At 42.1% G+C, this 14,986-nt stretch overlaps 1 protein-coding gene across 1 annotated transcript; it reads left to right on the plus strand.

Moving 5' to 3' along the window:
* si:ch1073-83n3.2 (uncharacterized) lies at nt 1–13,211 on the plus strand. The gene is made up of 5 exons (XM_063204479.1): nt 1–43; nt 7,261–7,519; nt 10,434–10,467; nt 11,763–11,961; nt 12,841–13,211. The coding sequence occupies exons 1-5, from the start codon at nt 1–3 to the stop codon at nt 13,209–13,211; spliced, it is 906 nt and encodes a 301-aa protein (XP_063060549.1).
* Nucleotides 13,212–14,986: the final 1,775 nt, after the last annotated feature.

A 14,986-nucleotide genomic window follows, 5' to 3' on the forward strand; every position in this document is an offset into this window, starting at 1 on the left:
ATGTCCTCCATGGGGGTAAACAGAGGCTTCCTCAGAAAGTATGGTAAGAAAGGCAGGCTGCTTTTATCTTTTTATTTGATTTGTTTGTTTGTTTTTTATTTCTTTTAAAGATATTTATTTGATGTGGACTGCACAGAATTGCATGTTTAATGGCTTTTTCTGTGCTTGTGTTTCTCAGAAAAAGTAGATTATTACATTTCAGTTCTGTAAGTGTACAATGCTGCCAAGAAGGACCACACCATTCTAGGACAATGATGCATGTCATTATTCTCAAACATGTTTGTCAGTTGCATGTTTGCTATATAGTGGTGCATGTTTGCATGATTTATTTTGGTGGAAACGCTGTAGGGTATGTTCATACATTTGGTTATAACGAACTCTCGCTTACTTCTCTATCTCATCTTTTTCATTGATACACCAGATGGTAATGTCATAGAGCAGGTCTGTTGTTTTTCTCTGTTGGGTCCTCGGTTGGGATCTGTTTTTTTCAGGGTAGCAGTGTTGTTTTCGGATCTGAACTGATGTACAAAGGCAAGCAGCTGAGCGGCTGAGGGACTGAGCGACTGAGCTGAGAGATTATGGGGCTAGGCCTAGCAAAAGTTTGTTTACGTTACTCCAGCAAACATGTAGATAAAATGTTGCAGGTCAGCTGGTGATCACGCCATCCACAGAAGTTACAGTAACAGTAGGCTGTAAATATACAGTGTATAGTATAGTATAGTATAGTATAGTATAGTATAGTATAGTATAGTATAGTATAGTATAGTATAGTATAGTATAGTATAGTATAGTATAGTATAGTATAGTATAGTATAGTATAGTATAGTATAGTATAGTATAGTAGTTTGCCTTGCCTGGTTATCACCAGACCTAATCACAAGTGAGATAAGGTGTGGAGACCGGCCTACTGTAAATCCCGTAAGTGATGTGTGGCATACGATTGACGACAGCTGTTTATTGCGTGTTACGAATTTGTATCATTTGGCATAGGTAGCCATAGCCAATCGTGTCAATTGTATCTATTCAAGCGAATTGCAGTCATCACCTTTCCACGCCCCCTTCTCTCTGATTAGAGAGAGACAGAGACCATGATCTGGAACCCTCACGGAGGGTATGTTCCATGCTGTCTTTCAGATCGGAACAATTGTGTAAAGAAACGTGGGATTTTCCAGGCTATAGTTGGCCTATAGTATAATATAGAGTCATTTTTAGTTTTACATTACGGGTTAGGGCTATGGGTTACTAACCCTGGGAAACGCTGTTTCAAATGTTTGTTTGCTTCGCTCTTTAAGATTACTGTTGTGAGTCGGATAAAGAAGCTTAATAGTCCTTGCGTGTGACTTTGATGAGCATGCTACAAATGATTTGCAATCCCTGCTGACCACATGATTTAACAGTGAACTATTAACCGTGTGTGTGTGTGTGTGTGTGTGCGTGCGTGCGTGCGTGCGTGCGTGCGTGCGTGCGTGCGTGCGTGTGCGTGCGTGCGTGCGTGCGTGCGTTCGTGCGTGCGTGCGTGCGTGCGTGCGTGCGTGCGTGCTTCCGTCCATTAGTACTGCATACTGGTCTCTTCTGGGCGGATTAATGTGACTCTATCCTGCCCATCAGATGTCTGTTATAGCCTTTCACACTGTTATGTAATAGAGATCTATAGTCTGGGCACTGCACAACAAATCTTCACACACTAGATTAGGAGTTAAATGTGGTCAACATGGAACTCTCTTGGTGTAAATGTCAGTTCCATGCACTTCATTGCAGATCCATCTATCATTTCTTCACTGGACCATCATCCATTACTCAGAATATTCACTCAATCACTACATAATCTCAACATATCTACATGTACTGTACCTAAGCTCATACCCTCTCACCCATACTTTGTACCAATTTCATTTGTACACAGGGTCTGGAATTTCGATTTCAATTTATTTGTCTTAGGGGATAGCCCTTCGAGATAACATGTCTTGTTTTCGAGGGGGTCCCCAAATAGAGAAATGAGAATTGAGAAATGATCAGTGGAGGGAGGGGTGAACATTTGTTGAATTACTAGTGGGACGGGTGAAGTCTGTTGAAGTTTGAATTATGGCCCGCCTCCCTCGTCCCTCCCTAGTTTACCGATTAGCTGGTTGCTTGGTAACAACACCAAACCCCTCCAAGAACACCCAGCCGAGACGTAATATTATAGGGAAAAAATTGGACTGAAGTGCTTATATCTTCAAGGCCCAGACTTTTTATAAAGATATAATTCAAGTTGTCAGTTACCCCTGCCATAATTGATTTACTGCTCCTTCCATTGCACTCACATTTTTGTTATTTATCTGTTGGATTGGGGCAGAGGAATTTGGATACATTCCACCTTGGATATCACTAGAGCTCCCTTATTTGTGACAAGCCACACAAGAAATCAGACTGTAAGCAGACATACTATTGAGTTAATGGGTTTGTTCGTGATGAAGCAGCAATACTTTTGTACGCATACACATGCACATGCATATGGTGACCAGACCAGAATGCATCAAACTGGAAAAGTTTGCATGCGTGCTGCCTAGCAAAAGCCTCACTGCTTCATCACGAACCCAGTTATAGGTTCTGATAGTGCAGATTCTACTGTAAGCTTTATAGCCATATCTGGCACGTGGGAATCTGTTAACATCTGTTTTTTATGGCCCTTTGAATGACCATTTTGTAAACTTAAGCCACAAAATAAGTATGTTATTTTGAAATCTTTTGTTTCTTGCTTAAACTATTGACTGTACTGCAAGTAAAGGGTAGGCTACAGATTTTTAGGAGTTGCTCCCATACCGTTTTGGAAATACAGGATTAATTTCAGTTAAGGCAAAAAAAAAAAACCTGTTTTGCCTGTTCTTTCATGTTGCATATACAGATCTATAGGCCTACAGTGTGTGAAATGCATGAGTCATGTGTCTCTCTGGTGGAAAACATTGACTATGGCCACATTTAATTCGTAACTCAAACAATATAGCTCAAGTGTTACCTGGGCTTTAAGTGTCCATGTAGGCCCTACTATATATGCTACGTTGTATAGTATACCGTTGATGATTGTAACATGCTAGCAATGCTACATGTTACAAACAACAGAGTTAAACGATGGTGTTCATGGAAAAGAGGACAGTTCCTACAAAGGGTAAGGAAAGCAGGGCGAATGCAAAATAATAGGGCTATATTATTTGCATTTGGATTTGGCAGACGTTTTTTCACCAAAATGACTTAAAAGCGAAGACATATTTAAAGCCAACATTACTAGCAGATTCAAGTGCACAGAAAAGAAATACCCAGAACAGCAAGTGCAAATGCTTTGTAGGTTTAGTGTCTTAAAAAAAAAAATAGTGCATTAGCACAGGGTTATGTACACACACACATATACATAAACATCATGCCATAGAGTCTGACCCGGGACTGGGCAGCTCAAACATTAGTGTAGTAAATAGTCGCGAAAGAGAAGAGTCTTTACTTGCTTCTTGAAGGTTGAGAGAGCAGCACCTAGTATTGCTGCCACTGGGAGATTGTTCCACCACCGAGAAACAATGACAGAGAGCAGTCTAGCCAGGGATCGCAGAGCCACGTGGTTTGTGACTTGACTTGAAAGCTTTAATGTCCCGAAAAAGGCAATTTGTCTACCAGCAAAGCAGAATGACATAAAAACATATAGGCCTGAAATAAAACACACATACAGTACAAACATAATAAATAGCTAATAAGCATATAAGATGTAAATAACATGTAAATAAATACAGAGCACTGGTCAAATGCATCCATTAACACAAGGAGATTGCTTTAAAAACAAGTAAAAAGAGGTCAATTGTCATTAGATCAAATATGAATGTCCATAATGTCAAGAATATCTCCCACATATTGTTCAATTTGTTAATTGCCATGGGGATGAAGGAGTTCTTTGCTCTATTTGCTCTAATGTATGCCTATCTGTACCTGCGTCCTGAAGGAAGTGTTTGGAATTTAGAGAGGGGGTGGGTTGTGTCATTACAAACTTTGCCCGCTTTCTTGACTAATCTATCTAAATAAAGGTTATTGAGCTGATTTTGCTGACGCCCCATTATTTTCCCACTTGTTTTCACGATTTTACTCAATTTACTTTTGTGCGTCACTTTTGGAATGACCATACAGCATATAATACCATAGAAAAGAATACTTTCAATAAAAGACATAAAATAAGGTTGTAATTGTGTTGGAGGAGCGCAGTTCTCTTCCAGGAGCACAAGTCCTTATGTTCTTCAGATAAGGTAATACTATCTAACTGGTTTACACACGTGTTTGATTCACATGAAAAACATTCTAACTTATATAAAACTTATGTAATATAGGCTACTGCCAAGCTGGTTGCTGATGGAACAATATTCTTTTAAAAATGTTGCCTATTTCCAATTCCATTGTGATGTGCATGGCGTCTATGTTTTGGCATGGTACCAGGCATTTCCCCCAAAGTCCATCTTGCTTATTTCCCTTACAAATCCGCCTGCCCTCCCCTAATCCTGCTCTTCCATTCCATCATGGGAGACACATAGACACGACTCATATCACACACGAGCACACACACACACACACACACACACACACACACACACACACACACACACACACACACACACACACACACACACACACACACACACACACACACACACACTGAAAATGCGAGCACACACATGCACAAGCGTAAGCATACACATGCACACTCACACGCACATGCACACACTTGCATTAAGGTATGCACACATGAACCCAGAAACCGACAAGTGCACGCACACGCACACGCACACACACACACACACACACACACACACACACACACACTAACACTAAGGTATGCAAACATGAACTGAGATATGCACAACCAAACAAGCACACATGAGCGCATACACACACACACACACACACATTCATACACGCCTGCATGTGCACTATATACAACATAAATATAGGCTACACACACTCTTTCACAGAGTGAGATAAAGATAATGGGAGGGAGGGAGAGAGAGAGAGAGAGAGAGAGAGAGAGAGAGAGAGAGAGAGAGAGAGAGAGAGAGAGAGAGAGAGAGAGAGAGAGAGAGAGAGAGAGAAGAATGGCCTACTTCCTCCCGTGAGCTCAGTCAGTGAGTGTTGTCTGCTGAGAGGCCCGGCTCTCGTCACAGAGTAGGTCACTGTCTAACACATTTCACCTGAGACAGCCTGCGTCAAATGAGAACACAGCAACACGTACAGCAGGAAGTAGGTTGAGCTACATTTTTTTTAATTCCCCCATTTTGAACAAACAAAGACAAAAGTTCGTCAGGAAGTGGTAGCCTAGCTTTGAGTGAATGTCCCATGTTTGTCCTGAAGTGCTGGCCTTTTGTAACTGATACGTTTTTTTTACTTCGACCCATTTCACTAGCCTGGTTTGCCATCCCCTCGTTCTGATTTCATTTGTACAGGCTCTGGATTCGCCAAATTTAAAAATGTTTAGTGGAGCGAGGTGGAGGGTTCATAGGCGGTTCTAGAAGGGCAGCCAGGGTGGGCCACGGCCCCTGTAGAATTGCTCCTGGACCCTGTTGCGGCCCCTAACAGTCAATGGTCATCAATATTATTTTTGATTGAAATATCTAATTATACAATGTAATATATAAAATAGAATATTGTAGGCCTACCTGTTTCTTCATTCATTCAATGTGAACTTTGTTGAAATGTGAAATATGCTTGCAATGTTATTTGATCGCTAGCATTTTGTTCATGACATTGAAAAACAACGACTTATGGGAGAGGTGAACACAATTGGTGCGACTCATCCGTCCCCCATTTGCTGATTGACTGGCTATAAACTACAGGCTGCCTGATGGGGCTTATGATGCATTATAGATGTGAATTATACAGTCCATTATAGATGCATCCATATGAACTTCACTTTACTTAGAGCACACATTGACGACTTGTGATCTCACATGAAATATTATAGCATCGTATGAGCCCTTATGACAGTTTATCATCCAGGTCTGTGCATAGAGGGGTATAGGTACTCATAAATAATGTACTATAAGCCCCATCAGGCAGCCTGTAGTTTATAGCCAGTCATGAGCACTCATGACACCCTTGGATTTATAAAGCATTATGAGCCAGATTCATAGTTATTCATAACTGTTAAAATAAAGCATCATGAAGCATTATGAGTGTAGTCATAATACGTTGTAAGTAATTATAATGTGCGTTATAATTTGTTATAAATGTGCTTCTAATGTTGGCTTTAAGTAAAGTGTTACCATTATTTTTTATTATTATTATAATTTGTATTTATTTATTATTTTATTTCTGTTCAATACTAGTTATAAGAAATATAGGACATACTGCACATGGATCAATGACTTTTTAGTAGCAGCACATCAGGGTCAGGGTAGTGCAACCGTGGCTAAAACCACTACTAAAAGGATTCAATGATTTTCATTGGTTTTAGTGGCTTATCTAAGAATCATATTCATTGCAGTACAGTAATTCCCAATTGCTAATTCTTTAATGGGCATTAGCTGTTGTTCAACCACCTGATGTGGTACCACCTGAAAAAGGCCATTGACCCACATGCAGTAGGCTACATGTACATGTAAACGTATAGCACCACCATGGCCGTAACTATAGAACACAGAAATGTAAAATGTATGTATGATGAAAAATCAATCTACGATCAACAATGATAAATCCAGTCTCTACGTCACCCCCATGTATCCTCAAGACAAGAGATTAATGAAAACAAGTTTCACTGAAGAGTTTGAAGCATACTAAATGTACAGTACGCAGTACCGTATGCAGTATTAGACTATTTGAAAATGTCTTGTTACGGCCCTAGGCACCACATGGGGGCGACGTGTTAGTCTGCTCCGTTTGTCTCACTCTCTGTCAAAACTAATAGGTTTAGGTTTTCATTTGTCCCCAGTGCCATCTCCCTGTTAAATTCCAATCCTAATTGATCACTGGCTATATCCTTTGTGTATTTTATGGTGTGATGTGTAAGTTTAATTTTGTTTTATTTATTATGATGTTTCTTGTGCTAATTTTAACTCTATTTATGGTCATGTTTTAAACCCTGCACTTTATGGTTTGTCCTGTTATCTGTTGTCTATATGTTGTTGACTTGCTGCACACTTAATTGCCCCTTTGGGAACAATAAAATTGAAAACTTGAACTTGAACTTGAACTCTACTTCTCCACATCTCTCTCCTTTCTCTCCTTCCCCCTCCCTCCACGCGGCCCACGGGTGTCCAGGAGGCTTCATGTTCAAGCAGTGGAAGGAGAAGTACCTGGTGCTGACGCTGGAGGGCAACCTGCTGGTGTGCCGGGACGCCGACTCCCCCGCCGACCAGGTGGTGGCGCTGCAGAGCAGCTGCGAGGCCATCGTGGAGGGCCGTGAGATCCTGGACCTGCCCCGCCTGCCACCAGGGGGCAGGAGAGACTGCTGCTTCGCCCTCATCCTGCGCCAGGAGAAGTTCCTGCTGCTGCTCTCGGACAGTCCGGATGACTGCAGGTAGCCTACCTGGGTAGTGAAGTGCTGTAATAACTACGGATGACTGCAGGTAGCCCACCTGGGTAGTGAAGACGGTCACCACCGTCAGATTTTTTCTAAAAGACAATAAAATCAGGTATGCACAAGGTAATTTTCATTACTGAGGACCCCTTTTCAAACCTTTAGCTCTACTGTCTACTTCACCATCACTGAAGCTCCTGTAAGTTTATTATTTTGTCCTCAATTTGTTAATTTGTTTGGACACTGGTACTGTCCCAACCATAAACTGTCAACACCGTCGGGGGTTTTAATAGTATTGTATTACATTAATGTTAATAAATATATTTTTTTTCAGAAAAGGTATGAAGCACCCAAGAAACAGAGCGAAAATGAAATGGCTAATGTGAACAAACAATGCATAATATTTAAAAGAGTGTTTTTTTGTCTCACACCGTCAGATGTCACCACCGTCAGATTTCGTTCTGCTCATCATGTTGTTCCATATTTTACTAAATTGTGCTGGTTAATGAAACATTACTAGGCATGTTAGTAATAATTGTGATCCAAATTGATACTCTAGCCACCACTGAGGTGCATTTGGAGGTTTTTTTGTCAGAAAACCTGACGGTGGTGACATCTGATGGAGTTCACCAAAAAACACGTTTTACGTGTTTTTGACATGTTTTAAGAATATGCATGCAATAAGTATCTACATGAATTGTTAAAGTAATTCACTTTAATACAGTAAACATGTGTTTTTACTTCTAATTCTGTCTGCCGCTGTTGACAAAACAAGAAAGAGCCCATTTTATGAAAAATGTTAAACATGGGGAGCTTGGCCAATGCATTCACTGCACAGCCAAGACCTACATCTATGATAATACACCTCTATATTTTGGATTTGAACAACTTAAAAGCTGTTTTTACCACATTTTCAACAACCAGTGGCTTACTTCCTAGATAATCTAACTAATGAAGTAAAAACACATGCTCATACTGTGCACACACAAAAATAAAGTGTTTATGCAAGATGCCATTGACTTGAGAGGGCTATTTATTTTACTAAATGCAGGTACTAATTAGGCCACTTTCACCACTCTCAGATTACTGTCACCACCGTCAGTTCTTAAGTCACCACCGTAAGAAGGAGTTTTGGACATTTTAAGGGAATGTGCTTACAACATTTTCCTTAGGAGTTGTTGAAATATCAAAGTAATAGCCAATTTAAGCCTACACGAATATTTGTGAAATTACAAAAAATTGTTTGTTGTATTTAGGCGTTAAGTAAGCATCGTATGACGGTACATATTTTAAAATTAGAACACATGAAACAGTATTAAAATAGAACAAAAGTGAATTTTCAACATTTAAAGGCATATGTGTGAACCAAAAAATACACATAATCACTTAAAAACTCCAGATACATATGCAACCAAATCAATACAATTTTAATAACTTTTAATTGTGTCTGACGGTGTTGACAAAAAACAAGGTATGATCGGAGAAAAGCCTGATTTCTGAAAAAAATACATAATGGGGAGATTGGCCTTGTGCATTTCTGAAAAGTCAAGACCTTAGTCTACGAGGATATACCATATAATTTTGTAATTCACTTTGTTTTTTTCTGTCAACATTACAACCTGTTTTAGCCACTTTCTCAAGAATCAGTGAACTACGGATGACTGCAGGTAGCCTACCTGGGTAGTGAAGTGCTGTAATAGCTGCAGGACATTGAAGGGGAGTGAGAGATTGTGTGTGTGTGTGTTGGGGTCTGGGGGGGGTGGGGGTTATGTGTAGCTCTCTGTGTGTGTGTGTGTGTGTGTGTGTGTGTGTGTGTGTGTGTGTGTGTGTGTGTGTGTGTGTGTGTGTGTGTGTGTGTGTGTGTGTGTGTGTGTGTGTGCGTGTGCGCGCGCGCGCGCATGTGTGCACAAGTGTGGGTGGGTGTAGCTCTGGCAGCGGGGTATGTTTCTCTGTGTGTGTGTGTGTGTGTGTGTGTGTGTGTGTGTGTGTGTGTGTGTGTGTGTGTGTGTGCGTGCGTGCGTGTGCGTGTGGGGGTGAGTCAGTGGGCGTGCGGGTGTACGTCGTGCGTGCGAGCGAGCGTGCTTGTGTGAGTGTGCACATGAAATATCTTTACACACTGTTTTCAGATATTGTTCTCATCTCATTTCGTTTCAAAGAGATGCCTTTGTTTCAGTGTTACATAACTTGATCGACCCGCAAAACAAAACAACTCCAAGCTCAAAGTGATTACACTAATGCAGAGCTCTTCACATTTCGTGATGATTGTGGCACCAATGTTAATCCTCTCTGTGTCAAACGCATTATTGAGTTGCATTTTGTCCTCAGTACTTTTCTGTGCCCTGGTCCTGGAACCCCCCTGGGGGCATGCTTGTCATCATTGAATTGTAGTTATGCTTTGCTCTCTTACTTACCGAGAACCTGTTTACACGCATACAGAGAGTTTTGTGCACCCATTTGTACATTTTGTTTACACAAACAGAGTTGTAGCACTCTAAATCCGGAGTTTTCACAAATCCTCTTGTCAGAATGGTGATCCACATGCTGTGTTTATATTGAAACATAACACATAAATATCTGCTTTTAAAAATATCAATACTTGTGTAAGCAGGGTCTGAGAGAATGAAATGTCTTGACTGACTTTTGCCATGGGTAATGGGCGGGCAACTGTTTGAAGTTTTTCCCTGAGTTAAATGGAATGACTGCAGTTATGTTAATACAATACAATATGATATCATATGACACCCTTTTATTGTCAGTTTGTACTGAATTTTTTTTTGCTCCCCTGGGCAAAACCCCATCTTGAACCTTGAACAGGATATACAGTCCATATATGTACAAGTAGGCCTAATTGTATAGCATCACAGCAATGTGTTATGATATTACAATGACTTGGATTTGTCCACTCTCGTTGCAGTCAGTGGCTGAAGCTGTTGAGGAAAGTCAGAGAGGTGAGCCTGCATTCTATTGTCACATTGCCATTTGTCACAATCATAAGCACCATTGTGGGAGAACACTGGACTCCTGTTCAATACTCTGACAATAATCTCTAGTCTTTAGAGTTTAGATTCATGACTCATGACATACAAGTGTTACTGCTGCGTCACTGCTGTTTACCATCATTACGGAGTGATGTGTGCGCGCGTGTGCGTGTGTGTGTGTGTGCGCGTGTGTGTGTGTGCGTGCGTGCGTATGTGTGTCTGTGTGTGTGTATGTGTCTGTGTATTTGTGTGTGTGTGTGTGTGTGTGTGTGTGTGTGTGTGTGTACAGTATGTGTGAGTGTGTGTGTGTGTGTCTGTGTGTGTGAGTGTGTGTGTGTGTGTGTCTGTGTGTCTGTGTGTGTGTGTGTGTGTGTGTGTGTGTGTGTGTGCGAGTGAGTGAGTGAGTGAGTGAGTGTGAGAGAGAGAGAGAGAGAGAGAGAGAGAGAGAGAGAGAGAGAGAGAGAGAGAGAGAGAGAGAGTCCAATAGAGAGATAGATTCTGATTAAAAAGCAGAGAAAACATACAAAAGGGAAAAAGAAAACATCTACCAGATGAGATTTTATTTTAGCATGTTGCGCAAAAATCATGCATGAGCTATTCTGGTTTCCAACAATAATGTTGGTATTCAATTGAAAATCAGTTCTGGAATATTCCGTCTGGTGTGTAAAGGCCTCTGTAACCCCTTAACGCATGATGTTCGCATGATGTTTCACCAGTGGACCGTTGTAATAGTCACTGAAAAAATGTCACTATAATTGTTCACCACTATGAAAGTGCACAGTGCGTCCTATAGTAATACATTACGACTTGGTCATTCTGCTAACAGCTAAATTATATCATGGGCCGTGTCTTACTGTGCAGTTAACCCGTTAGCGTAGAGCCTATGTTATAACCCTACAGTCACCAAAATTGTAATGGCTATGTCGTAATCTGTTACCTAAGGCTTTCCGCTATGTCATTGCAATGCTGTTATGATGTTGTTGAGTATTTTCAGCAAATAGTGAATAGGCCCGCCGGCGACCGCATCTGCAGTAAGAGGCTACGCAGGGGCGGAGCTATAGGGGGGGACGGGGACGGGGGGGTACGAGCAGGGCATTTGCCCCGGGGCCCAGGAGGACCCTCCTGTATTGGATGTGGGGGCCCTACTGTGACATTGGCAGGCCGTATGGGGGGCCCTGTCAGTGTCTTGCCCTGGGGCCCTGTATGTAATTGTTCCGCCACTGAGGCTACGGCCATTTGTTAACACTGGTATTTTCACTGTGTAGGGCGTGGCCTCCCCCATGACCCTGCAGAGACAGCAGAGCATCACCCCCTGCATCACGGACAGAGACCCCCTGCCTGACACCCCCCCTCTGGAGAAGGACTCGCCCGGCTCCTCTCCACGACTGGGGGACAACCTCCCCTCCTCTGTCGCCACCTCCCCTCGCCTCCCCGGCAGGGAGAACTCCTTCAGGGAGAGGAAAGGTCAGTGGACAGGGAGTCATGCGACGTGTGTCATCATTAGAGATGCACCGGATCCTGATTTTTAGGATCCTGCCGGATACTGGATCCGGAACCGGATACAAAAGGGTTGAACCATATTGTCTACTCGCACACGTGGGCCCTTTTTATTACGTTGGCTCAAACTATTTTTTAGACTCATTGGCTTATTGCCACACTGCCTGCAACAGCCGCTTCCAAAAGGGCTTTCACTCCATGCAGTGATTGGGGTTGTGAAAGACTGACTGAAAAGCCTAGGCTAGAGATGCACCAGACCCTGATTTTTAGGTAACATGCCGGATACCGGATCCACTGCTTAAGATCCTGCCGGATCCGGATCCTGTGAAAAACCCTATTATCCTGCCGAATCCGGAACCGGAACCGGATCCGGTGCATCTCCAGTCATCATACAGTTGTTAATTGTTGACTTGCTCTGGGCACAATAGCTCTGATTTCCTTGGTTGTTGATGTCAATGACAAAACAAAACGTGTAATAACATTTCAGGGGTGGGGAACCTTTTTTATTTCAGGGGCCGCTTACAAATTCCTCCATAATCCGTAAAAGTCCTCCAAGGGCCATACTATGAACACAAGCCAGGATTTTCCCCTGCACTTTAGGCCTATATTGATGACAGCCAACTTTAAAACAGACCCCACCTTCTCTAGGTCCTCTGAATGTAACTTACCGGTAATTGTATTGCAAATGTAATTTCTAAGATTCCTTTACAAAAATGTCCCATATTTCATGTGAAGCTGTATTACATTAAAATTATAGGGGGCCGGATAAAACAGTGTCAAGGGCCGAAAACAGCCCACGAGACATAGGTTCCCCAGCTTTACTGACACTGCACATCTTTGCAACAGGTCCGTCCCGCACATGCTCAGTCCGCAGCGGTTCCATCGCCCCGCCCCACCGCTCAGCCGACTGCCTGCGCCACGGCAACAGCAGTGATGCGCGGGCGGTGCGCGCCGTCTGCCTGCTGATGGGCGGGGCGGCCGCCACCTCGGCGCTGGGCTACCTCAACTCCTGCGCCACAGCCAATCACGCGGCCGGGGCGGCTGGACACGCCTCCGATCTGGGCCACTCAGTGGCCGGCTTCTCGGAGATGGGCGGGGCCGGCTCCAGCTACCACGCCTGCGGACAGGCGGCCGACGGGCCGCACTTCAACAGTTTCGACTTCGAGGGCGCCGACTCTGACTTTGACGCCTTTGACTGCGGCGGCTTTGCTTTTTAAAAAATTGGTGGTGTTTCGTAATGTGTGTGGGTTGCGGAGTGTGTATGTGCAAGCAAGTGTGTATGTGTTGTGTGCTGTGCTGTGTGTTTGTGCATGCGCTTGTGTGTGTGTAGTGTGTGTGTGTGTGTGTGTGTGTGTGTGTGTGTGTGTGTGTGTGTGTGTGTGTGTGTGTGTGTGTGTGTGTGTGTGTGTGTGTGTGTGTGTGTGTGTGTGTGTGTGTGTGTGTGTGTGTGTGAACGTGCGTGGGTGTGTGTGTTTGTGTGTGTATCCATGGGTGTGTATATGTGTAAGCACATCAAATGTACATTTAGAACTAGGTGTAATTTGCAATGTTGCTATGTTGAGGGAAGAACTTACACTTGCAAGAAATTATGCAGTAATTTATTGTAAATTATTCCTTTTTGTTTTACGTTGTTACTAAAAAAATGAGAGATTCTGGCAGGTGTACAGGAAACAAGTGTGTATTACAAGTGCTGCCAGGTAGGGTTTTTTAATAGTAAAAATGTTAATTTAAGAAGTTGTATGGTCAGTCACTAACGACACAGTAGGCTTGAAGCTGTTTTTCACATTTCCATTTGTTTTCACATTTCTGCCAGGGTCAACACATTAAGCTTTTGTCTTTTGATTTTAAACTTCAGAATAAATATTACTCTTCATGATTTTCAAGGATAAGAGAAGATTTTTACTGCTGAAAAAAAACCTCTTGTTTATGTGTTACACATTATTGTTTATTATGTCATATTTTAACTTCATATCTTAACAGCGCTGTCATTTTGCAACAACAGTCTGCTCAAAGGGCCTTTTCCCCTTTTTCAACCAGTGGTGTCAATTAGCTGTTGTTAATCTTTCAAGTGTGTTCACATGTTGGTTTATATCAGATGTTTATTTATTACAAATTGTGTGTGTGTGCACAGAATGACCAGAATTGACTTAGTCGCTCAAGATAGCCTACAGTATAGTGGCTTAATCTACAGTACAGCCTGTGTGGCATACTGTATTAAGATTACAGTGACTTAAAAGATTCCATGCCCTTTCATATGTAAGTGTAAGCTTTCACTAAGGATTGTTTTGATCAACTGTTAAAGTGAACATGGAAGTACAAGGGAAGGGCACTAACCTGGATTAGACGATGTCACTTTTAAACCCTCTCAGGTTATTCTGTCCTTGCGTTGTGGATTATCCCATGAAAGCATTCATATCCATGCCTATGTGTGTCCTTCTCCTCGCTGAAGATGTTGTTTCTGTATCTAACTGTAGTGTGTCATAAATATGTTTTTTTCTCTCAAAAATTTAGATTTCAGTCAATCTTTTTGTCCTCTTTGACACCCATGAAAAGCAAGAGTCCTAGCTAATTTTTTTCCTCATGTAAATTGTCAATCACCTCCTTTCGTCTTCTCTTGTTGTCTCTGTTGATCATTCATCCTTTTACAATAATCCTTGACTCATGTATTGTGTCTAGGTGTGTCTGAAAGAATGTGAAAACAAAAAAATAAAATGACAATGAAATACTGACACTGATGCACACAGTTCTGTACTTTGTTTCAATGTGTGTGCGGTAATACTGATTGATGTTGAAGATGCGGGTTAAATGACCATGATACCCATATGGCAAAGTATACTTAAGTGTGCGTGCGTGTGTGTGCGTGTGTGTGCGTGTGCGCGTGTGTGCATGTCCTGTTTGCATGTCTGCATGATTAAACGGCACATGAATCAACATAACACTTGTGAATTTTTGACTTTGTAAATGCAACATTTGATTTTTGGTCCTGTAGCTT

This window comes from Engraulis encrasicolus, chromosome 8 (genome assembly GCF_034702125.1).
Source record: "Engraulis encrasicolus isolate BLACKSEA-1 chromosome 8, IST_EnEncr_1.0, whole genome shotgun sequence".
In the NCBI taxonomy this organism is placed as follows: Eukaryota; Metazoa; Chordata; class Actinopteri; order Clupeiformes; family Engraulidae; genus Engraulis; species Engraulis encrasicolus.